The sequence below is a fragment of the Hypanus sabinus genome, chromosome 30, assembly GCF_030144855.1.
Source record: "Hypanus sabinus isolate sHypSab1 chromosome 30, sHypSab1.hap1, whole genome shotgun sequence".
Taxonomy (NCBI): Eukaryota; Metazoa; Chordata; class Chondrichthyes; order Myliobatiformes; family Dasyatidae; genus Hypanus; species Hypanus sabinus.
This window is the reverse complement of record NC_082735.1, coordinates 10024415-10050640: the sequence shown is the minus strand read 5'-3', so window position 1 is coordinate 10050640 and position 26226 is coordinate 10024415. Positions and strand designations below refer to the sequence as shown.

The following is a 26226-nucleotide window of genomic DNA, read 5'->3' as shown; positions in this document are numbered from 1 at the left end:
AAATCTTCTTTTTCTTCTGAATAAAAATATTGTAAAAAGAAAAGAATTACGGTAGATTTAATTTGCCTATTTTAGACACTGATCAACAGAAAAAGACTCTTTCAAGTTAAAGTGAAAATAGATCTCCACAAAGTGATCTAAATTAATTACAAATATTAAACACAAAATTGCACAATTGCCCACCCCCTTTTGATGCACCTTTGGCAGCAATTACAGCCTTGAGTCGGTGTGGATAGGTCTCTATCAGCTTTGCACATCTGGATACTGCAGTTTTCCCCCATCCTTGAATTGAATTGAATTTCGGTTTATTGTCATTTAGAAACAACAACTGCAATGCAGTATGCCTTAAAAAAATGAAACAACGTTCTCCAGAATGATATCACAAAAGCACATGACAAAACAGAAAATCCACGTAACGTTTGGCAATCCCCAAATCCGGAGTCCGGAGAGGCTGCTGCATATTAATATCATGCTACCATCTTAGCGTGTTTCCCGGAAAGGAGCTCCAAACCCACCAGACAAAACAAGACCACCCAGACACACCAAGTCAGGAGACCAACTCTACCACCCAACAAACCAAAATCTAAAGCTACAAGACCTATACAAAACCACATAGTTACAACAGTGCAAACAATACCATAATTGGACACGCTGGAGGCAGGAAGCATGTTCCCGCTGATGGGCGAGTCAAGAACTAGAGGCCACAGTTTAAGAATAAGGGGTAGGCCATTTAGAACAGTGATGCGGAAAAAATTTTTCACCCAGAGAGTGGTGGATATGTGGAATGCTCTGCCCCAGAAGGCAGTGGAGGCCAAGTCTCTGGATGCTTTCAAGAGAGAGTTAGATAGAGCTCTTATAGATAGCAGGGTCAAGGGATATGGGGAGAGGGCAGGAACAGGGATACTGATTGTGTATGATCAGCCATGATCACAGTGAATGGTGGTGCTGGCTAGAAGGGCTGAATGGCCTACTCTTGCACCTACTGATAATTGTCTATAATTGATAAAAAAAAAACAGACCATGGGCACAGTTCTGCCAGATTGCATGAAGATTGCAGTGAATAGCCCTTTACAAGTCCAGCCACAAATTCTCAATTGGATTGAGGTCTGAACTTTGACTTGGCCACTCTAGGACATTAATTTTGTTGTTTTTAAGCCATTCCCATGGAAAACAAATCTCCTCCCAAGTTGCAATTATCTTGCAGACTGCATCAGGTTTTCCTCCAAGATTTCCCTGTATTCATTTTACCCTCTACCTTTACAAGCCTTCCAGGGTCTGCTGCAGTGAAGCATCCCCAAGGTGATGCAGCCACCGCCATGCTTCAGGGTAGGGATGATGTGCTTTTGATGGTCTGCAGTGTTTGGCTTATACCAAACATAGTGTTTACTCTATGCTCAATTTTGGTTTCATTTGACCATAGAACCTTCTTCCAGCTGACTTCAGAGTCTCCCACATGCCTCCTGGCAAACTCTAGCCAAGATTTCATGGGAGCATTTTTCCCCAGTGGCTTTCTCTTTGCCACCCTCCCATAAAGCTGTGACTGGTGAAGCCCCCGGGCAACAGATGTTGTATGCCCAGTCTCTCCCATCTCAGCCACTGAAGCTGCAGAGTTGTCACAGGCTCTTGGTGGCCTTCCCCACTAATCCCCTTCTTGTACAGTCATTCCATTTTGGAGGACAGACTGCTCTAGGCAGATTTACAGCTGTGCCGTATTCTTTCTTGATGATTGGCTTAACTGTACTCAAAGAAATATTCAGTGACTTGGAAATTTTCTTAAATCCATCTCCTGACTTGTACTTTTCAATAACCTTTTCACAGAGTTGGTTGGAGTGTTTTTTCTTGTCTTCATTGTGTAGTTTTAGCCAGGATAATGACACACCAGCAGCTGGACCTTCCAGATACAAATGTATTTTTACTACAATCAATTAAAACAGCTCGAATGCACACAGGTCTCCAAAAACAGATCTCCATTTGACTAATTATGTGACTTCTAAAACCAATTGGCTGCACCAGTGATGATTTGGTGTGTCATTATTAAGGGGGGGGGGGGGGGGGAGTGAATACTTATACAATCAATTCTTCTGTGTTTTATGTTTGTAATTAATTCAGATCACTTTCTAGAGATTCGTTTTCACTTTGACACAAAAGTCTTTTTCTATTGACCAATGTCAAAAAAAGCCAAATTAAATCCACTGTGATTCAATGTTGTAACACAATAAAACATGAAAACTGTGTGTGTGAGTGTGTGTGTGTGTGTGTGTGTGTGTGTGTGTGTGTGTGTGTGGTGTGTGTGTGTGTGTGCGTGCGTGCGTGCGTGCGTGCGCACTTTTCATAGGCACTGTACCTTCAGATTCGAAAGCTGGATTCAAATGTAATCAAGAAAATTATAAAACTCACCTATTGAGAAACTGTGGATAGTTGTGGACACAACTCAGCACATCAAGGAAAGCAGCCTGCCCTCTATGGATGCTGGCTGCATTTACTGCTGCTCTGGTAAAGCAGCCAACATAATCTGGCCTTCTCAACAACCGCTCCCCCCTCCAAAATCGATAAGATGATACAAAAGCCTGGAAGTGCATACCACCAACTTCTTTTCCACTGCTATAAGATTACCAAACGGTCCCTCAGTAAAGCAAGATGAACTCTTAACCTCACTAGGGTTAATGGCGCCTAACAGCAACTCCTTTGCTTGTATCTTCAGAAACAACTCTATTTCCATCTTTAATATCTCTGTTTTTCTCTTTCGGGGTTCTTTTGAAAACCCTGACCTGGAGTTACACACTGACTACGGTTCCCTGCAGGAATGCGACCCGGTCTCGGAGGTTCCATACCTGGCCATTGCTCAGCACGCCAAGGGCTCAGCCTAAGAGTCCGGCTCGGATTCGGAAGCCTAGGACCTCGGGGCTTCAGAGGCAGGCGGATCGAGGGTCGGTGTTACGACAGGAGACCTGTGTGTCGTCAAGGGAGATGGAATATCTGCTGTGCGCACGGACACTCCGGATCTTTGCGATCTTCGGGCACAGAGTTTGAAAAAAGCAACGTAACAGACTTTTAACATCGCAGACCAGCGAGTTGTTTGTTATGTCTCCCCTCCCGCTGGGAAAATGGAGACACCTCCTTCTCCCTTATTAGGGGTGTAGTAAGTCGAATACCGGGTGAAACACCGTCTTTGGGGCAACTACAAGTCTGTGTCTTTGGCGTTTGCTATTACTTTGCTCACGCTTGAGTGCTCAGTGGCAGTGCCGATGCTTGCTTTTTTTGCCCGTGGGGGAGAGCGGAGCTGGGGAGGGGGACCTTGGGGTTCTAATATTTAACTGTCATTCATTCTTTGGGGCACTCCTCTGTTTTTGTAGATGGTTACGAAGAAAAACTATTTCAGGATGTATATTGTCTACATTTCGCTGACATTAAATTGTATCTCTGAAACTTTGAACCACCTCATTATGGTTTTGCACTGATTGTCTACCTGCACTGCACTCTGACACTAACACTGTAACACTTCATTCTTATATTCTTGGTGAGGCCAAATTTGGAGCATTGTGTACAGTCCTGGTCATGGAATTATAGGAAAGATGTCATCAAAATAGAGAGCATACCAAGGAGATTTACTAGAATGTTACCTAGGTTTCAGCACCCAAGTTACAGAGAAAGGTTGAACAAGTTAGGTCTTTATTCTTTGGAGCGCAGAAGGTTGAGGGGGGACTTGATAGAGGTATTTAAAATTATGAGGGGGTTGGATAGAGCTGACATGGATAGGCTTTTTCCATTGAGGGTAGGGGAGATTCAAACAAGAGGACATGATTGACAGTTAGAGAGCAAAGGTTTAGGGGTAACAAGAGGGGGAACTTCTTTACTCAGAGTGGTAGCTGTGTGGAATGAGCTTCCAGTAGAAGTGGTAGAGGCAGGTTTGGTATTGTCATTTAAAGTAAAATTGGTATATGGACAAGAAAGGAATGGAGGGTTATGGGCTGAGTGCAGGTCGGTGGGACTAGGTGAGAGTAAGCGTTTGGCACGGACTAGAAGGGCCGAGATGGCCTGTTTCAGTGCTGTAATTGTTATATGATTATATATACTGTTTTCCCTTGCACGACCTCAATGCACTGTTATGATTTATGCACTGTGGCTTATAGCGAGCACTTCCAGCTCTATAAACACTGATTAGCATAGATGGCATGCAAACAATTTTTTTTAAACTGTACCTTGGTACATGTAACATAAATAAGCCAATTTACCAACAGACAGATTTGTTCATTGGGGTGTGCAGCAAAAGGTGAGTGAAAGGGGTGAAATCATAGGACCACTAGATTGTAATACAAATCTAGTAGAATGCCCTCTTTCCCTTCTAATGTGCCTACATTTGTGATGAAAAGCTGAAGATGGTGCACAGAGTATTACACACCTCACCTTGCTGGGTGAGAAGGACGCTGTGGTGATCCTGGTGATCTGCTGCAATACGTGAGCCTACATGCTTTGCTGACACACTGTTATGGTGGGCTGTTTGTTATCACACTCAATGATCAGCAGTAAGCTGATTCTGGGTGTGGCCTCACTGTGGTTTCTGCATGTCTGAAATGGACCTGATCAAGTTAAACCTTAACCCGCAGACATAACATGATCAACTCCGGTTTATAGCGAGCATTTGCAGCTCTATAAAACCCTGGATAGACCACACTTGGAATACTGTCAACCGCCCTGATGAAGGGTCTCGGCCAGAAATGTTGACTGTTCACACGTTTCCGTAGATGCTCTCTGTCCTGCTGAGTTCCTCCAAAGTTTTGTAGGTGTTGCTTTGGATTTCCAGAAGATCTGCAGATTTTCTGGTGCTTGGAACTTTGTGCTCCATTCTGGTCGCCTCATTATAGGAAGGATATGGAAGCTTTAGAGAGGGTGCAGAGGAGATTTACCAGGATAGTACCTGGTTTGGAGAGCATGCCTTATGAGGATAGGCTGAGAGAGCTAGGGCTTCTCTCTGTGGATCAATGGAGGATCAAAGGTGACTTGATAGAGGGGTCTAAGATTATTAGAGGCACTGATAGATGTGCACAAGATAAATGGAGTGGACAGCCAGTGATATTTCCCAGGGTGGAAATGCCTAACATAAGGGAGCATTGTATGTGATGTCATACGTGGAAGTTTCAGAGAGGGTGAAGAGGAGAATTACCAGGATACTGTCTTGACTAGAGGCCATGTCTTACAAGGGTAGGTTGAGTGAGCTAGAGCTTTTCTCACTGGAGCGATGAGAGGGGACTTGATAGAGATATAACTTGATAAGATGCACAGACTAAGTGGATAGCCAAAGACTTTTCCCTGGGATGGAATCGGCTGGTATGAGAGAGTTTAATGGTGAGGTGATTGAAGGAAAATATAGGGAATGAGGGGTAAGTTTTATTTCCCCCCATATAAAGAGTGGTGAGTTTGTGGAACACCCTGCCACTGGTGGTGATACATTAAGAGCATTTAAGTGTCTTGCATAGGCACATAGATGACAGAAAAATCAAGAGCTATATGCAGGAGGGAAGGGTTAGATTGACCGCAGAGTAGATTTATAGGTTGGCCACACAGCATCGTGCCCAAAGGCCCTCCTGTACTGTGCAGTAACGTTCTATGAATGTTCTTCTCCATCTGCATTCCTCGAGCAGGTTGGCAAGTTTGGGAGACACAAGTGGCTGCTGGAACCTGGAGCAACAAACTACCTCCTGAAAGAACTCAGTGAGTCAAGCAGCACCCGTAGTGGGGGAAGAATCTGTCGAGGTTTCATGTAGACACAATGCATCTGTCAAACTGGGATACAAGTCAGTACCACAGAGGGGTGAGGTCAGTCCAGCTCGTGTGTGCTGAGCCTCCCAACCTCACTGCTGGTTTAGAAGAAATTTACAATGACCCACGAGAAGCTTCAGACTTGATCCCTTGAGCTTTCCAATCAGTGTGGATTTGCAGCCAATGTCTGAACATGGAACGTAAAGCAAAGGTAATAAAATGGAAGGAGGGAAGGGTAGGTGAGCAGATTTCTGCCCATGCTAGCAACTGCTCACGTGGCCAGACAGAAAGGATTGGTTAAATGGACATGGCAGCGTGATCCAAACTGCATCCTACTGGATAGCTCACTCCCTCTCATCGAACTCACTCATTGGCTGCCTGGAGGTCTCCCTATTTACCATCTGAAGGTAAGTCATTGTATGCTAAAGAGGTATTCATTTTGCAACCCAGCATTGTTTGCCATGCATTTGAATACTGAGAGATGCAACAGATGATTGGGGGGGGGGGGGGGGGAGGGAGGGAGGGGGAGGGGAAGAGTTGTACAAATATCACAGACCTCAGGAGATGATGTAAAGATATAAATCACCTGTAACACACCCCCTGTCATCTGTACCTCTCCTTAAATGACACGATAGGCGACTGCAGGACAGGAAGGCCATAATAGTCACTGGTACAGAGTTATAGCTTCACAAGACTTACAAGAAGCTGTAATAAGAAATTGTTTTCAGGCATATTCAGCATGAAAACACCATCCCAATTTAGCAGCATGTACTCTCACCAATCCATATTCACAGACAAGATTAGCAGTTCTGTGAGGCCAGTATTTCACCCAGCCTTGCTCATTAGAGACTTTAACAGGTAGTCTGTAGTCTAGATTAGTGAGAAAGATGTACCTCAGTTCAGCACATTTCTGATATCCATCTATAGCCCCAATGCTACACGCGTGAGGTTGAGAGACAGTATAGTATATGCCAGTTCAGTATGCACCAAAACAGGGAAACACCATAACAAGACAGAGGGTCACAGTGGCACTAAACATCGACTCCTTTGCTTGCATCTTCAGAAACAGCTCTATTTCTATCTTTGATATCTCTTTCCCCCCTCCCCTTTTTTTTAAGGCTCTTTTGCACACCGACCTGGAGTTACACTCTGACTTCAGTCTCGCTCTCAGGGCCTCACGAGCAGCCACCTTTTGATATCCCAAGGACTCGGCTTGGAAGATGAGTTTGCATTCAGGACGCCAGATCCTTGTGGCCCTGGCAACAGGCTGATTCTATGCCAGTGCACCTGACTGAGGCGTCGCGGGAGAATACCGAACGTCGGAAGCAGCTGGCCGTGTGTCCAGAGACCACAGGGCACAGAGCTGGGAAAAAGCGACACGACGGAATTTTAACACCATAGATCAGCCCGTTTGTTATGTCTCCCTCTCGCTGTGAAACGGGGACACCACTTATTCTGTTATTGGGGAGAGAGGGAGAGAGCCTGTGGTATGTTGAATTACTGGGTCTTTGGGGTACTGCAGGCCTATGTTTTTATTAATGCTTCGCTGCATGCTTGAGTGCTCGTGGGGGGGGGGGGTCGATGCTTTTTTGCTGGTGGGGGAGGGAGGACGTTGCTTTGCTGCTGTTTATGCATGGGAGGGGGTAACTGGGGGGGCTTTGAAGTTCAAACATTTAACTGTCATTCATTCTTTGGGGCATTCCTCTGTTTTTGTGGATGTTTGTGAAGAACAAGAATTTCAGGATGTATATTGTATACATTTCTCTGACATTAAACGTACCTATTGAACCTACAGATAGTGCCGAAAATGGGAAGGGGAGTTTTCCCGACAAGTAATATTGGAAAGGTGTCAGCCTTTCAAAGCAGTAATGGCTTAATTTAATAAAAACACAAAATGCTGGCAGAACTCAGCAGGCCAGACAGCATCTATGGGAGGAGGTAGTGACAACATTTCGGGCCGAAACCCTTCATTAGGAACATCAGTTTTTTTTTTATAAAAACAATATACCACGATGGGCTCCAAGCTACATTCCAGGGGAACATTACACAATAACAAACCCACTTTCGTGCCTCAGAGATAATCTGGTCAGTAAAAATAAACAGACTGACAATGCTGGGAAAGTTGAAGGCTCATTGTTCACGCGTCCAAGTCCAGAGTAGGGCAGTAGGCCAAAAACAGCCTGTCCTGGGTGGGAGCGAGGAAGAGGATTTGTTTGGTTGTTGATCTGCCAAGCATTGCAGACGTGCTACAATGGTGATGGAATGTGTGTAATACTTGCAGGTTGCCCCCAGCATATCCTTGAGTGTGTTGGTTGTTAACCCAAGTGATTCACTTTAATGTATGTTTGTGTGATAAATAAATCAGAATCTGAACGCAGACCCTCATGTTTGTGATATTCAGTGATGGACCAACATCTTCCAATCTGTCACTATGGTGTTGGACAATGACAACCCTATAAACTCCAAACCAGGGGATAGAGTGACAGACATACCCTGTACCCTCTACACCACTACCCAGTAATGGTGACAGGCTGGTATTCTCCAGCTCTGTACTACAGTGCTATACAGCAGAACACACCCTACTCCAGTTACATACACCGACTTCTTCTCAACTGCACTCACTTGCATCCTCCATACCATTCCACAGTGACACACACTGACAATCAGTATGGCTCCATTACACTTAGTGAGGGACGCATCATTTCTAGGACGGCATTCCCAGTGATAACTTGTGAAAGTCATATCCCTATGAAATTCAGTGATGAGCCTACATTAATGACCACATTGCCATGATGTGCAGTAAGAGCCCTGTACTGTTGCAAACTGGTGACATATGGCAAGAGTGCAGTACCTAGCAGTCTGTGACAATCCTGTGTTCTCCTGTAGCACACTGCATGATGTAATAGCAGCCCTGTGTCTCTGAACAGAAAGCAACAGGATGGACTGTGCAAAAGTCCAGGCCACTGTAATCTGGCATGTGTACCGATCAGACGCAGAATATAGAGACAAGAGTTTCTGCAGATGCTGTGGGGGGGCGGGGGGGGGGGGGGGGGGAACGGACGGACACACACACACACACACAAAAACACTGGAGGGACTCGGCAAGTCAGGCAGCGTCTATGGAGGGGAATTAATCAGTCGACATTTCAGGCTGATACCTGCCATCAGCTCTCTTCAATAGAACTGTTTATTTCCCTCCATAGATGCTACCTGACCTGCTGTGTTCCTCCAGCATTTTGTGCATGATACCGAAGATAATATAGGGACACATCAAAACAACTCAACATTATCCAGTACCAAATGCTTATAATATACCATGACAGTCCCAAACATCAATAATTTTTACTCATGTACAATGGCAACTCTGTAACCAACCTCTTGAACAGTGCTTTCCACATACACTTCCAAACATGTAATAGCAACATAACCATATGAATCAATACTTTTACAAAATACGGGAGGAACTCAGCAGGTCAGGCAGCATCTATGAAAAAGAGAAAACAGTCACTGTTTTGCGCCGAGATCCTTCATCAGGACTACATGAATCCTGAAAAAGGGTCGCGGCCCAAAATGGCGACTGCTTACTCTCCTCCACAGACGCTGCCTAATCTGCTGAGTTCCTCCAGCATTTTGTGCATGTTGCTTTAGATTTGCAGCATCTGCAAAAAAAAATTTCTGTTTGAAAATAATATACAACTGTAGATTATTACCCTCCAAGTACATCCTACAGATACAACAATGGGCCAGGAAATATGAGGGGACATAATTTTAAGGTAATTGGAAGAAAATTCATGGGGGTGGGGGAATGTCAAAAGTAAGTTACTTTTTTTTGTTGTTACACACAGAGTGGTGAGTGTGTGGAATGACCCACCAGAGGTAGTGACAGAGGCAGATACATTAAGGATATTTAAGAAACTCTTAGATACATGGATGATTAAAAAAAAATGGAAGTCTATTTCGGAGGATATAGTCCGGATATATATAGTAGGATATATGTCAGAAGATTAATCTTAGAGTAGATTAAAAGGTCTGCGCAAAGTTGTGGGCCGAAGGGCCTGTACTGCAATGTACCTTCTGTTTCACGTTCCAAATCTGTTACCTCATTAATGCGATACAGAGACCGCCACCATCCGTACACGGTGACAGAACTGTGTGATATGCAGTGCCAACCCTACTCCATCTCCACTCCAGTGATAAACTGTTCTGTAGTGAAATGCTTGCAATCCAGTGCTTTAAAATGGAGGCCCTGCACATGCCAACTACGTGATCTGGTACTATACAAATACACACTGCTCATTTTCACTGTACTCCATGACAGACTGGCACCCACCCAAGTGTTGCTCGCAGTGCTGCGTCCAGACATCGTCCACAAACCTCAAACTGCTGTCTGTTGTTGCAACAAGCCTTGTACCACAATGAGGAAGGGAATCTGCTGCCCTGAACAGAGCAGAGTGGAGCTAAGAGCCAGTCCAGGTGCAGCCATCGGCTGTCTGACTCCAACGAGATTTGCCCACGTTATCACAATCGGTCTACCTTTTTGAGTTCATCAGCTGTCACAGTCACTGACCTTCAACTGTTCAGCTCACTGCCCAAGACCTTGGCAGCTGCGATCCCAGCTGCCAATGGGGGAGGGCAGCCCAGTCTGATTTCCTCACAGTTCTGCATGGACTTCCAACGTATCAGCAAGTGCTTCCAACAGTCATCACAACTTCAATTCCCCTAAATTGGTCACAACTCTCCTACCGTGCAAGAGCTTGTCTCTGCTGGACTGGAGGGTGTACCTTATGAGAACAGGTTGAGTGAACTCGGCCTTTTCTCCCTGGAGTGGCAGAGGATGAGAGGTGACCTGATCGAGGTGTATAAGATGATGAGAGGCATTGATTGTGTGGATAGCCAGAGGCTTTTTCCCAGGGCTGAAATGGCTAACACGAGGGGGCATAATAGTTTTAAGGTGCTTGGAAATAGGTACAGAGGGGATGTCAGGGGTAAGTTTTTCCGCACAGAGAGTGGTGGGTGAACTGCTGGCAGCAGTGGTGGAAGCAGATACAATAGTCTTTTAAGAGCCTCTTAGGTAGGTAGACGGAGCTTAGAAAAACAGGGGGCTATGCACTAAGGAAATTCCAGGCAGCTTCTAGAGTAGGTTACATGGTCGGCACAACATTGTGGGCCGAAGGGCCTGTAATGTGCTGTAAATTTCTATGTTCTATGTAAAAAGGGGTGGGCTGGGTGAGCTCCTCTCACTGATAATCCCTATCCCACTGGTTACCATTTTAAAATATTTAAATACTGTCACATCTACATCAAAACATTGAAACCTTTATAGACAGATGTGTCATTTGCATCAATTCAAATCTGCAAAGATTGCACTGGGCAGCCTGCGAGAGTCATCAAACTTCCAGCACCAATGTAGCATGCCCACAGCTCACTAACCCTAACTGCACATCTTTTTGGAACGTGGGAGGAAACTGGAACACCTGGAGGAAACACTTGGGGTCATGGGGAGAACGTACAAACTCCTTACAGGCAGCATTGGAAATTGAACCCCGACCGGCAATCGCTGGTGCTGTTGAATGTCACACTACTGTGCCACCCATTAGCAGAACTGTGTGCATGATGTAGAGTGTGGTTTGTACTAGCTACAGATCTGAATCAATTCACAACTGTAAACTTTCTGAAAGCAACATTAAGTTTATAACATATTGATCTGAGAGGTTAATGAAATTGGGAAACTTAAGTCAGTGACTAATCAAAGCCTAACGCTCTACCTTGCATCTCAATACTTCTCAAATTGCATGGAACAGTTATTCTTTATATGGAAATCTGAGATAAAAGCAAAAACAACATTGCACATATTCAGCAAGTCAGGCAGCATCTGTGGAGAAGGCAACAGAATTATTAGGCTCACTTGCTTCAAATCTTGTTTCTCTCTTCACGCATGCTACCCAACCTGCTATGTATTTTCAGCAGTTCCAATTTTGTCACTGATCAAAATGGACACTGTGACTCTGTTTAAAACATTATATTAATATTGACAAGATAGTAAAGGCTACAGGCATCAAAATGATGATTTTAACCAAAACTAAACACTGCATCTTATCTTTGCTTTACGTGCAAAGAGTATGTGAGAAGGTCCCTCCCAAAAACTGAGCCCCCCCCCCCCCTTCAGAATCACTGCCCTTGTTCCATTTCTGACCATGGGTTACGGAGACAGATTCCAGCCATCAGAACCAACAACTATTGGCATTTGTACAATGCACTCATCAGAACAAAATAACATCAGGCACTTCATGGACCAATTTATGGGACAAATGTCATAACTTAAAGGAGGAAATATTAGGGCAGAAATAGCTCAGGGTTTGGTTTAAGCACCAGGGAGGCAGAGGGGATTAGAGGGTAACAGTCACAATGTTGGAGGAACTCAGCAGGTCAGCCATCTATGAAGGAGAATCATCAGTAGACATTTCGGGGCAAGACCCTTCATCAGGACTGGAAAGGAAGGGGGGAGAAGGTCAGTATACAGTAGTGGGGTGTGGAGAAGGTGTAGAAGCAGGTGAGAGGTGAGACCAGGTGAGGTGGGGGTGGGGAGCTGAAGTGATGGATGGAGAAGGTAAAGGACTAAAGAGGAATCTGATACAACCGGAGAGTGGGAAGAAAGGGGAGTACCAGAGGGAGGTGACAGGCAGAAGTAAAGAGAAGGGGCAAGAGGGGAGCCAGAATGGAGAACTGTAATGAAAAAGGAAGGGGAGAAGAAACCAACAGAAGTTGGAGAAATCAATGTTGTATGTGCTCCAGCATCTGTAGAATCTCGTGTTTATGTTGGGGATTAGAGGGTTTTGGATCCGAACAGCCAAAAGACAACTTTTGGTTCTTCTAAAGCATCCTAACAGACTAAACTGGCAGATGGCTCCCATCAACCCTGCCCAGGGAATATAATAAAGACTGGGACTGAGAGATCAGGCCAAAGTTTGCTCAATGCTGTTTCATACTTGGTTCTGTGACATTACTAAACAATGACTCCTATCATGTGACTATCAAATACTAGCAGAAGAAACTTGGACTGAAAACATCTGTACATTTTGTTCCACTGGAGGCCCAAATCCATGTCCACCCCCTGAAGGAATGGTTCCCTACTTGATTCTCCCCACATTCCCATTGACTGCCTTCAGACAGAACTAACTGTGTACAACCAACTCATGTCTCAGTGATGAAAGAGAAAACAGGAGTTCCCACAGGGACAACGTGCAAACTCCACACAGACTGTTCTGCACATCAGGAGTGAATGCAGATCACCAGATCTTTGAGGGTGCAGGTCTACTTGCTGCATTGCTGGGCACCGTCATTGAGTTACTCCAACTAAGGTGCTTGTTTGTGCCGATGCTGTTGTGGTATCCTCACCCTGACTTCAGAACAAGAGGTCTCGGGTTCGAATCCAGCCAGCTCCTTGCACGCTTTCCATCTGTGAGTGTTGAGCTAGCAACTCGGTCTTGTAAAACAGACAAAAGCTAAAGAAACAGCAAGGTTGCCACTTCCCAATGCACCAAACAAGGTGCATGGAGGAATTAAGGTGCTACATAAATACAAATTACTGCTTTGCTGCATGAATACCTAGATGACTACAAACACAAGGGATTCTACAGATGCTGGATTCTAGAGCAACACACAAAATGCTGGAGGAACCTGATGAAGGGTCTTGGCCTGAAACTTTACTGCTTATCCCCTTCCATAGATGCTGCCTGACCTGCTGAGTTTCGCCAGCATTTTGGGTTGTGTTGCTCAAGATGATTACAGTCTTGATAAAACAAGAAAGACATTAGGAAACATATTCAATAATAACTTCACACCCATTGAGGAAAACTTCGCAGGGCCACAGGAGGGAACTGGAGCACGGTGACCTCTTCTGAGACAGAAGAACTGATACAGACATAACAGCCAAAGCGACCTCGTTCAGTTCTGTATGCGATTATATAGCACCGCCACACTCTAGGGGGATGATCTATCTGCAGTGAAACTGGTGATACATTTTCCTGCGTTGTTCAGCAGTATGCAGTGACGTGGTTAAAATTACTAGAGAGAGAATTCCCATAGGAGCAATAAGATGTTATAAAACCTCACAGAGAAGGAACTTGCAGTGCTAAGTTTGGGCAACACATATCATTAAACATCCATCAAAGTGGGTAGCTTTATGATGTGATCCTTCAGCGAAGCACTGAGCTTAATCCGAAGACAACGGTGGAATAGGACAGGGAGAATAAGCTGATGCAGTGCAGGTGGGTGTCAGCAATGCGGCAGAGTAACACTCAGTTAAGACTACCTCCCACACTCTCTACAAAAATCTTGGGGAGGTGGACTTTCACCTCCTGCTCACTCTCACTGTTTTGATAACACAGCGGCTTACTTCCACTGTCAAATGCAAACTCTCTCAACTGTGGATAAGCTACATTGCACAGGCCGACAGGATGCGAGTTCCACCTCACCAGGAAGCTCGCAGTGCACCAGGCACAAGCTCACATCCTGCCCTCGCCAAAGAACATCCATTCAATAATTTCACTCCCCCCATTCTCCTCTGACTCTCTCTTACAGGAAAGAGGATGCAGAGGAAGAATGAGCCAAGAGAAATGGAGAGGGGAAGGAAGGAAAGGAGGACAATGAAACAAGGGAATGTGAAGGAAGACAAGGAGGTGTGCAGGTCAGGGAAGGTAAGGGGAGATAGGTTGAGGTGTGGGGAAGGTGGTAAAATTTTACATTCAGTGGCAATTTTATTAAGTAAACCTCTAATCAGCTCATTAATATAAATATATAATCAGCTAATTATGTGACAGCAACTCATTGCATAAAAGTATGCAGTCACTGCCAAGAAATTCAGTTATTGTTTAGAGCAAACACCAGAATGGGGAAGAACTGTGATCTAAGTGACTTTGCCAGTGGGACCATGGTTGGTGCCAAATGGGGCGGTATGAGTATCTCAGAAACTGCTGATGTGCTGATGTTTTCACGCACAACGGTCCCTAGAGTTTGCAGAGAACAATAAAATAAACAAAAGCATCCAGTCAATTGCAGATCTATGGTTGAAAATGCCTTGTTAATGGGAGAGATCAGAGAATGGTCGGACTTTTGGAAGGCAACAGTAACTCAAATAACAACACATCACAACAGCAGGGTTAAGAGCATCTCCAAATGCACAAGTCAAACCTTGAAGTGTATGGGCCATAGCTGCAGAAGACCATGAACATACACTCAGTGGCCAATTTATTCAGTACAGGAGGTACTCACTAAAGTGGCCCCTGAGTGTAGGATCCCAATGGCGAAACATCACCAAAAAAAAGATTGTTTTGCTTTGAACATTCATTGGGAGATCTTTGAATGTTATCAATGAGCCACTTGGAGCATTGGGTGGCTGAAAGCAGAAGATCAACCACTCTGGATAAAATATATCTGCCACTCTCGCTGTATATTACCATGACTGGGAAGTAGTAAATTCTGTAATTACTTTGATTGCAAGATGCTATTTTACTCACATTATCAATTAGCTCCACTATTTCAACATCATTACATATGGTTTAATGTAAGGTTAGAGAATATTTTGATTTGATAAGGATTCATCAACCTAGAATTCCTTATCAGCAATTTACATTTCCTTATTCCCTCACAGGATTTGCACAAGACCACAGTTTAAATGGAGGTAATTTTAGGCCAGGCAACCAAAAACTCAAAAGTAGGAAGTTTTAAGAAATCAAACAGGAGCACAGAGACTAAAAGGGAGTGTTGAGTTTTGGGTGGAGATGTCCAATTGAAACTCAAAACCCATAAAAGGCCGTTGCTATCAGAGGATTGCAGACTGCAGGAGAGTACAGATATGATAGAGTGACCACAGAGGGATTGGATAACAAGGGTGAGAATTTTAAGATTTAGAAGTTGGTTTACAAACCAGTGTAGACCAATAATAGGTGATGAGTGAGTAGAACATGGTGCTAATTAAGATATTGGATCCAGAGTTTTGCTAGTTTCTGTCATTTGACAGCAATGTATTATCAGACAGGCTTCAGAAAATGTTAAGTAGATGGTACATTATCACTCAGCTTGGTACTGATGGGGTGATTCCACTAGGATCCAACCAATTCACAGACAGGCACTTACAGTTTGCCCTTTGACTATGATTCATTTGAAGAACTACTGTACATCACTTCACTCACACTAACCACCCATCTCAACTTCACACCTTGTGCATCTAATCAGATCCACTATGGGACCAACAAGAGTCCAGCTATGGGATGTCGAAATGGGACACAGCTAATTGGTTGCTACTGTGAGATCTTAGGTCATCCGCTGTACGCTTGCCAGTCCAGCAAAAATTCTAGATTGCATTTGTGAATTCAATATTAGCATCGATATATTTAGGCAGATGCTTTAATGACCTATAGCAAGATGGCACCAGTGACACTGGGCAACAAAGATTTTACTTCCTGAATAATTTGTGTGTATCTTGTGGATTTTGGGCTGCTGATCATGAAAATCATCCTGAAATGTCCTTATCATGCACTGTTTTTCAAAAATGTTCACCTATATTTGTTATTTCAGTTCATAATTCAAGTCCAAATAACAACTGCCAATAGTGAGTAAAGTATTATTGTTGGTCCACAAACCAAAAAGGTCATCAATGACAAGTAGTTCAAAGAACTTCCAGTGGGACCATAGAAAATCACATGGAAGACATTCAAGGATCTTGTTGAAAATTTTCTTATCAACTACAGAGCACCAAACTACGTGTGGCAGGTTGACAACATGCTTCAAGCACACAAAACAATGAAGAGCAACATGTCACTAAAGACTCATTCCCATTTAGTCTTCTTCCCTACAAACCTTGTCGCTGTCAGTGACAAGTATGGTGAAAGGTTTCACCAGAACATTGTGATCATGGAGAAATGGTATCAGGGCAACCGGAATCCATCAATGCTGACTAATTATTAAGCCAGAAGCCTCAGATGCTGAATACAAGTGAAAATTAACTAAGCTAAAAATGTTTTGCTGAACTATTGCTAAGTGTCAGCATTGTCATGCAACTGAAGGCATTATATTCAATAAAAGTTAATTTCCTGTTTCTCCAAATTCCTATGTGATACAAGTTGTCCGAAATTCTATTTGTATTCAGCATCAAGCGGCCTAACAAAACAAAAAACATTTCTGAGGAAGCATAACACTTTCAAAACAATTTGTTGCCCTGTGTAACCAACAGTGACATCTTACAAAATTGCAGGCTACTCCTCTACTGCTTCTGAACAGGGATCAATTGCAGCCTGTAACTTCCCTCTTAAGAATGTGTTTGTGGGCTGACTGAATGATCTGGCACTGCTGTGACCTCCTGCTGTCGAGAGGGGCGTATGCTGCATCGATTCCTAATGGCAGAATACAAACCTGTGGTTGGCTCCTTTATTCCGTGCCAATTAAAGGATCGAGCAAGATTAAAATCGGAGGGGGCGAGAGCAGAAAATGAATGTGTTCACTGTTGTCTGCCTACACTTGATCCATTTCCCTCTTGCTACTGCCAGAAGGCACAGGAGTCTTGGGTCCCAGGCACCAAGTTTCGATCGCCTTGGCAGCTCATGACTGCGATTTGATGCTTTCATTTTACTATTTGCATGAATTGATCAAGGCGGTTCAGCGTGGAACTGGATCTGCGGCTGTAGTCTGAAGCCTTTGAGTCCATGTCAGTCAGTTGAGTGGCCACTGCCATCAATCAGCTCCTGGTCTGGCTGTACCTCACCTCAGCAGCTCACAGCTGTGGTCTCACTTTCTGGGAATTCTGCTGTCTGATGTTTAACATTTTGTGTGTTATTTGTTCTCCTTTTGCTGTTTGCATGACTAGTTCTTCCCCCCCGGGCATGTCTGATGGCTTTGTTGCTTGGGGGGGGGGGGGGGGGGGTTCTTTAAACAGGTTCTGTGGTGTTTATTTGTTGTGTGTGGGTGCCTGCAAGAAGACCAATCTCAAAGTTGTAGACTAGATACGTGGCTGGATAATAAATGTACTTTGAACCCGAACTTTGAATGGAGCAAAGCATCCCAAGAATTCAGGAAAAAGAGGACCAAGATATTAAAAAAAAGGACAAGATGGAATATAAGAGCAGGCTGGACTACAAAAACTTTAATACAGTGATACAGGTCAAGTACCCCCTTATCTAAAATACCTCAGGCCAGAAGTGTATTGGATTTTGGAATATATAATCAGATAGCTTGGGATCGCCATCATTTCCAACTCTGAATTTATGTGCTACCATTAAGCATTCTGCTTTACACTTGATCATCACATGTGCTCAACAGAAATTATTACATAGTATTAATATAGTGTGTTCAGAGTAACTAAAGTAGCATCGGGTGAATACCTGAATTAGCTGTTGTACAACAAACAACAGCAGGCTTTCTGTCTCCACCTACAATGCCACATTTTAATTAAAAGGTTACAGCACACTATTTGTATTTTACTTTTTTTTAAAAAAAAAGTAGACTTTGTTTTTGTACCTTACATAATCAGCATCGTAGACTTATTCTGGTGATAGATTGTCATCGCTTTAAAAATGTAATGCAATGGCTTTTCTTAAATTTCTGCAACCAGCCTGCTGAATTTTCACAGCTACCTTCAATGTTCAGTTCGTCGTGATAGGTAATTGCTTGTTTCATGATCAACATGCCGTTAAGTGGCATATGTTCACTCCGACACTGACGATACACAATAAACACCTTCATTTATTGCTTTCTGCAGTGCTTTCCTATTTTTCATTAACTTCTGTTCATTACATACAAGGTCATTTCTCAGCATTATCTGTGGTGCACAGAAACCAGCACATCAGCCGAGAACCCTCCCAGTGTCTTGTGGAATCTTCAATCTTCCAACTGTGGCATCACGTCAGCACTCAAAACATATTCGGATTTTGACATTTCAGGTGAGGGGTACACAGTCTATACAAACATTAAAAAGGAAAAGACCAGCAAGGACAAGTGGGTGCTCCTTGCAGACAGAAAGGAGATGATTATTTATAGGAAGTAAGGAGATGGCAGAGGGACTGCCATTCACGGAAGATTCACAAAATCTGCTATATATATTTATATTTGGAGAATTCTGGATCTGATAAGAACAAAGAACTGAGGAAACTGGTGAGCGTAAAAACTAGTATATCCCAAGCATCCAAATATCTACAGGGTTTTAAAAAAAGACATCTTCAGAGGTAGCAGAATCTAGTTATCATTTTCCAAAACTCTGTAGATTCTGGATTTGTACCGGATGATTGGAGGGTAGAAAGTGTATCTCCACTATTTAAGGAGGGAGAGAGAAAGCCAGGAACTACCAATGTTATCAAGCAACAGTCATAAGGCAAGTGCTGGAATACAATGTAATAACAGAATGTCTTGAAGAGAATAGGACTGAACATATATTTATGAAGAGAAAAATATGTTTGACTGCTGGAGCGCTTTCAAGATATGACTCACAGTACAGATAAAGGAAGACCAGTAGATATAATGTATTCGGGTTTTCAGAACGTCCCACAAGGAAGTCTGATCAAGAAGAATGTGTGGAATTGTGATATATTGACCAGAAACAGATATAGTTTTCAGACAGAAGGCAAATCGAAGGATTAAATCAATCCACACACACAAAACACTGGAGAAGCTCACCAGGTCAAGTAGCAGAGGAAATAAACGGTTAACATTTCAGGACAAGATGCTTCATTAGGACTAGAAAGGAGGGGACAGAAGCCCAAATAACGTGGTGGGGGAGGTGAAGGAGTACAAGCTGGCAGACGATAAGTGACCCTTCATCAGGCACCTGATGAAGGATCTCGGCCTGAAACGTCGACTGTTTACTTTTTTCCAAAGATGCTGCCTGGCCTGCTGAGTCCCTCCAGCATTTTGTGTGTTGCCTTGGATTTCCAGCATCTGCAGAATTTCTCTTGTTTGAGATGATAGGAGAGATCAGGTGAGGGGATAAGATGCGAGAAGCTGGGAAATGATTAATGAAAGAGATAAAGGGCTGCAGAAGGAGCTATCTGACAGGAGAGTGGACCATGGAATAAAGGGAAGAAGGTTAATCAATCACTCTGAAGCTGACAGGTACCAATGATTGCAGAACAGGCTCCAACTAATCACAATCTCCTGCTCCTATTTCCTACATTGAAAACATTTAACAAGACCACAGGAGAATAAAATTTGTTTGAGAAACAAGAGGAAATATTGGGGAAGATGGCTAAACATTCTGTTAAGCAGGTAGTCTTCAAAGTCTTTGAAGGGCAAGGAGATAAGGAATAAGAACAGGAAGTGGACTATCAGGCCCCAAGAGCAGTCCTGGCCATATTCTGCCTCAGAGACATTTTACTGCCTTATACCAGAACCCTCAATATTCCAAAATACATCAATCTCTGTTTTAAACAGTCAATGAGGGAGCCACAACAGAATTCTAGGTCAAAAGAATTTCAAAGACTCACTACCCTCTCAATGAAAAGATTTCTCCTCATTTTAGTCCTCAACAGCCTGCCCCTTCTTCTGAAACTTTACTTCCTGAGCTGCAGAAATTTCTTCCTTATGTACAGCCTGTCCAACAATTTCAGAATTTTCTAAGTTTCAACAAGATTTTCTCTTATTCTAACAACTCACAGTTGACTCAATACCTCCACATCACAAAGTCACCATGGCTGGAACCCATCTGGTGAATCCTCACTGCACTCCCTCCATGTCAAGTAGATCCTTTACAGTGACAAGGCCAAGACTGTACACAGTAGTTCAGGGATAGTCTCAGGAAGGTTTAATTGCAACAAGTCATCTTTACTCCCACATCCAAAACCCAATGATTGAAATTCCATCTGTTGGCCTTCAATGACCCATGTACAAATACACTCAGATCCTTTCGAACACCACCACTCAGTTTTTCTCTATATAACAAATTCTCCATGTTGATGATTTGAGTACCAAAGAAGCTAACATTTTTCTACAGTCTTCCATCTGTCATGTTCTCTTCTGTTCCCTCAATCTGTCCATGGCATTCTGAAGCCTTCTTTACATTGTATTCGGTCTTAACTAGTTTAGCTTTATTAGCAATCTTGGCAATATGACATTTAACCCCTTCAGCCAAATCTGTGATGAGGGTGGGAACAAGCTGCTGATGCCTGTGACACCCTAGCAGACACAGCCTGCTAACCCAAGAACAATCCATTTATTACCTATCTTTGCTCATCAGGTGAAGAATGTCAGAGCTGGCTGTGGTCATGCAACCTGGCAGTTTAGAGGCAACATCATAAACACAAGAGATTCTGCAGATGCTGTAAACATGCACAAAACATTGGAGGAACTCAGCAAGTCAAACAGCGTCTATGGATGGGAATAAACAGTTGACATTTTGGACTGCAGCCCTGAGCAGAAGCCAGGCGGTGGAAGGGAGGCCAGAGGCAGCATGGAGATGAAGCTGATTACCACCAGCACTAACTTGGAAACTGATGCTCTGGTTTCAATAATGTTGCCAAGGAGCAGTTTGTGAATACAATCTGATTGCAACACTGCCTGATCCAATGCGCAGGACCAGAAGAGGCTACACAGAATTTTATACTCAGCCAGCTCCATCGTGGGCACAATCCTCCCCGCCTTTAACGACTTTTTCCAAGAGGCTATGCCTTAAGGGGGCAGGATCCATCATTAGAGACCCACACCATCCAGGACATACCCTCTTCTCATTACCACCACTGGGGAGGGGGTACAGGAGCTTGAAGACCCACACTCAACATTTTAGGAACAGCTTCTTCCCTTCCGCCATCAGATTTCTGGACAGTCTATGTCATTATTCCGCTGTGCATTCGTTAGTTGCCGTACCATACTAATTTTCATGCTTTGCACTGTACTGAGGTCACAAAACAACAAATTTTATTACATTTGCTGCTGATAATAAACCTGAAAAAGGTATTGGGACTGATTTATTATGACCAGGAGTATTAATGGCAAGAAGACATTGTGGCTGGAACTTTGCCAACAATGTGGTTGTTCTACAGGCTGAGTGACAAAGGAAAGATGCTAGTTTAGTTAAAAGGGCCAAAGGCTATGGAGAAGGACAAGGTACCATAGATGAGTTTTGAGGCAATATATTAGTGACCATGATCAGATGAGATTTTATTATGCAAATGAATCCAAACAAAAAGACTGAAAAAGTTAGTAAGACTACAAATTCAAAGACTTTGTAGATTTAAGGAATGTGAGTAATTTAAGTATTTAAGTAAATCAAGGATTACTGTAAAGGCAACAGTCTGTACACCTCTATTCCAATAAAAGACATCAGACAGGTCTTCGTGACTGTCCAAGGTCAGACACTGCAATCAGAGTAGCACAAGTATGGATTTCACCTCAGCTTGCCCATTATCATCATCCACCAGAGCCAGTGGACTCAACGCACATCTTGCAGTTATTCTGTGCATTTTAATGTCATAGAATGAGTCGTACAGCAATGAAATGGGCCATTTGGCTGATTTCATCCACATCAAACCAGACCCCAACCTCAGCAAGTCTCATTTGGCTGATACTCCTCTAAACCCTTCCTTTCCATGTACTTATCTATGTACAAAGGAGGGCCATCCCTTTCCTAAGGTGTCAACACATTAAAGTAGATGGTAATATTTAATGGACCAAGTATGGAGGTCAAAAGGATTAATTAAACACCGTGGTAAGCCCCAGTTCAAATGACTAGGCTGGAGGGACAGGTGATGCTGCGTGGACAATACAATTGCATTGGAAAGTCATCATGAGTAGTCACTCAATTAACATCAGTCATGGGTGCAGGGTAACAAATTCAACTCTGAGTAAGAAGGCAGCACTGGTAAAGGGGCCACCCTTCAGGTGAACCATTAAACCCTGCTCATCCACCCACTCGAACACAAGATATTTCCACAGCAATACCAGAAGAACAGGGAGGCCTGGCCAGCTTCACTCTACACTGCTGGGAGAGATTATCTGACAAAGACTATGCTGTTATTTCAATGATCTGATGTACAGGTAGCTTTCTGGATCTCCAGCATTTCAGATATACTTGGAAAACACTTCATTAGTTAGAAAAGCTCAGAGCTTTAAGAGGTCACAAAATCAAAATAATAGGCCCTCCAAAGACCAGCAACCCTGTATTAATGCACTAAAGCACTAGATACTTTTTCAACCATTTTAATGCTTTAGAAACTACTCCCCAAATCCTTCATGATTTGACAACATAGTCAATTCCCAGTGGGCGAAGTGGAGATGTTGATCCCTAATAGCTGTCTGCAGGCTCATGCAGAACACCTGTACATCCCATAGTGTTTGGATGACCTTCAGCTCATACATAACTACAAGCATGAACTTAACATTCTGCTCACACTGTGCATGTAATGATACAGTAAAACAAGGTTCACAGAAACTTGTTTAAAGTCCTTGTCCCACCACACCCCACACCCAGAGTAACAAAGGCATTTTCATTAAAGATACCGGGAGTGAGGAGTGTGAAAAGCAAAAGGAAGTCTAAGCAGGGAGAGTGAGGGGGGAAGAATTGTTTTGAGGGAGGGGGGGAAGAAGAGCCTAACCACTAAGGGGGGAGGGAAGAAGAAACAGAGACAAAAGGGAACAGAGGGGAGGGTCTATGGGCAAGAGAAAGGGGGGGGATAGGGGCAAGAGAGAATGGAGATATAGGAGAGAGGAAGATGGGGAGGAAAAAAACAGACATGGAGAAATGAAAGGCTGGGGACTGCGGAGAAGAACGACGTCGAGGTCAGAGGGCTACTGGGGCTGGAGTTCCTGAGAATGGGATCTGTTAGCGGGTGGGATGGCGGGGACAGAGCAGGGTGTGGAGACAATAATAAAGGCTGTGGAGGAGGGTAACGTGAGAAGGGGCGGTAGTTAATTTTGGTTGGTAGGTTTGCGCCCCAGGGTTCTGCGGGAGATCAACGCCCGGCTGCTCTTACACGTGCAGGGAGGCTTTCATCGAGAGGCACGGGGTCCGGCAGAGCGCGTTGAAGTTCTAGATACGTTTTACGCGGTCACGGCGGTGTCTGGCCGGCAGCTGTGACCCAGGAGGGCTCCGGGCTGTGGCCTCGCAACGCCACATCGGCCTCTCATTGTGGCGAGGCCGGGGATTAACTCGCCTCCCCTTCATTCCGCCAGGCCAGGCGGGTGGGGGCTGTTGCCTCACTCTGAATGAACGCCCGCTGAATTCCGATGCAATGACCGAGAAGTTTAACGAGACGAGAGGGCGGGGCAGCGGCCGAGGCCGTAACGGGACAGGGACAGGGACAGGCGACTGGGCAATAGAAGTGATCAACCTTCCAGCCGCATTCCTATCCTTTCCCATACTCAGGGTAGATTCACACCCTAACTGTAGTAATTTCCACAGTATACATGTCCATCGGCGTTGGGGAAAGAGGAGAGTGAAGAAAGGGGGTAAAGGAGAGAAAGAGGGAAGGGCAAGATGCGAGGTAAAGTCAGCCCATCTCAGGCTTCCCACCACCGGATAACCCCTCGGTGGCCAGCTCCCGGTCAGAACCCCCGAGCGGGGGCCGAGTGGAGCGGCGCGGAGCACGGATCCCACCGCGTTGACCCAGGCTGATGCCGAACTTACGCTGCGACGGGACTTGTTGGCTCTCCATGTCGTGCCGACCGGCTGGCGTGCGTTCACACAGTCCGCGATCCTCCCGCTCCCGGGCTCATGCCTAACCCCCTCCAATCTCCCGGATTTTTAAAAAAAGCGAACCACAAGGGGTTCTTTGCTCGTTCCGGCGCTCGCACCGACGGTCCACGGGCTCCAGTTCTTCCCACACCCCGCCCCCCGCCAGGCAAAAAAAAACTGGGATGACAAAAGATTCCGCAGCCCAACCAGCTCCTCGCTCGTCTACCCCCTCCTCCCTCTCAGACCGCCGCGGCTCCTTCGGCAGGAAAATAAACTTGGACCGCTGGCGGAATAAAGAAACACGTCGCCGTGCTCTTTAATTCGTGCCCGGCCAGAGAGTCGAATGAACCAGTGACGCAGCCGGGCTGAATTCCTGCACAAGGCGAATTCCTATCTCCTCCCGCTTCCCTCGTGGTTATCTGCGTTGGTGCAGGCTCACAACGCTGCCCTCCTCCCTTTGCTCGCACGGGGACGTGTCACAAAAGACCCGCAGGGAAGGTAACTTGTTGAGTGTAGACTGCAGAGAACAACGCGCTCTCTCTAGTCCCAGCCACAACTTCTCCATCCTGATGACAGAATTATCCCACATCCCCGAAGTTTTCTCTGTGTATGCGCCACTGAATCCGCACCGCCTCCTTCCCCGATCAGCCCTTCATTAGGCGACGCCGCACCTGCTAATCTAGAGTTATCTATGGAAATCAAGCGGGAAATGCGGCAAAACCCGCTGTCTACTAGTCCACGTCTGCTGATAATAGTTTTAATTAATTGCTAATTTACGGAAACATGTTCTCTGCGTCTGTTTGTAAAGACATGCGTAGATGTGACAAAATGTGTTAAATGTCCCGATATGGTTTGATCCGATGTACAGTGAAATCTGAAATTAAAACCGAAAATGAAAAAAAATCCGACGCGTTGACCTATTAATAAAAAAAGCAATCTGCAGGAAGAACACGGTATCAACATCTGAACGGATCGAGGGTCTCGACCCGACAATTCCCCCGCCCCACAGATGCTGGTCGACCCGCAGAGTTCCTCTCGCAGTTTATTGTTCCAGATTCCAGCATCTGCAGTCTCTTGTGTCTCCGAAATGCTGACCGCTTCTCTTTCCACAGAGCTGCTGATTTTTTCCCCCCCAGCATTTGATATTTTTGTTTGAGCACAGCTCAAAAGTGAAACATGGTGAGGCCGTTTCCCAGTGTGACAGATGGTGAGTTACATTGCTGTAGTCACAAACGAGAGAAAACCTGCCGATGCTGGAAATCAAATCACCACACTCAACTTGTTAGAGAAACCCAGCAGGTCAGGCAGCGTCGATGAAAAAAGTACAGTCAACTTTTCGGGTCGAGGCCCTACGGCTGGTGTAGTACCGCGCTCGAGGGTAAATTACCCGTAAAAACACACCGTCTCGAGTCAATGTATTGCATCCTTGACGGTGTACCTGTCAAACTGTGGAGACGGTGATAAGGCAGGAAATGTTGCTTACATTTAGAATCTGCATCCGTGCAGAGAGAACAGAGCTAACGTTTGAAGCCTGTGAGCTTTGGTCATTGGAAGCAGTCTGTGAGAGACAGACCCAAGTATCCTGTACAGGGGTGGTGAACCTATGGCACATGTGCCCAAGATGGCACACGCGAAAATTTTGCGGGCACATGCGGTGCCACCCTTCCGTTCTTTAAACACCACCCCTAATAAAAATATTCATGATGATCGTCTTTACTGCCAAATGAAGCAGCGAATGATGTTGTTACAGCCTGAAGGCAGTGATATAGTAAATGGTTACAATTATATTACTATTTAGATATGATGTTATTTTCCTATTG

General features: G+C 44.6%; 1 protein-coding gene across 4 annotated transcripts in view; it reads right to left on the bottom strand.

The window, feature by feature from the left end:
• map7d1a (MAP7 domain containing 1a) overlaps nt 1–26226 on the bottom strand; it is a 277983-nt gene that overhangs the window by 145742 nt on the left and 106015 nt on the right. Inside the window, exon 1 of one of the 4 annotated variants that reach the window (XM_059954312.1) lies at nt 24359–24915. The exons of the other annotated variants lie outside the window; for them this stretch is intronic. Within the exon in view, the coding sequence (XP_059810295.1) occupies nt 24359–24386 (28 nt within the window). The 5' untranslated portion in view covers nt 24387–24915. Of the gene's footprint in view, nt 1–24358; nt 24916–26226 lie in introns of those variants that run through there. 4 annotated transcript variants of the gene reach the window in all.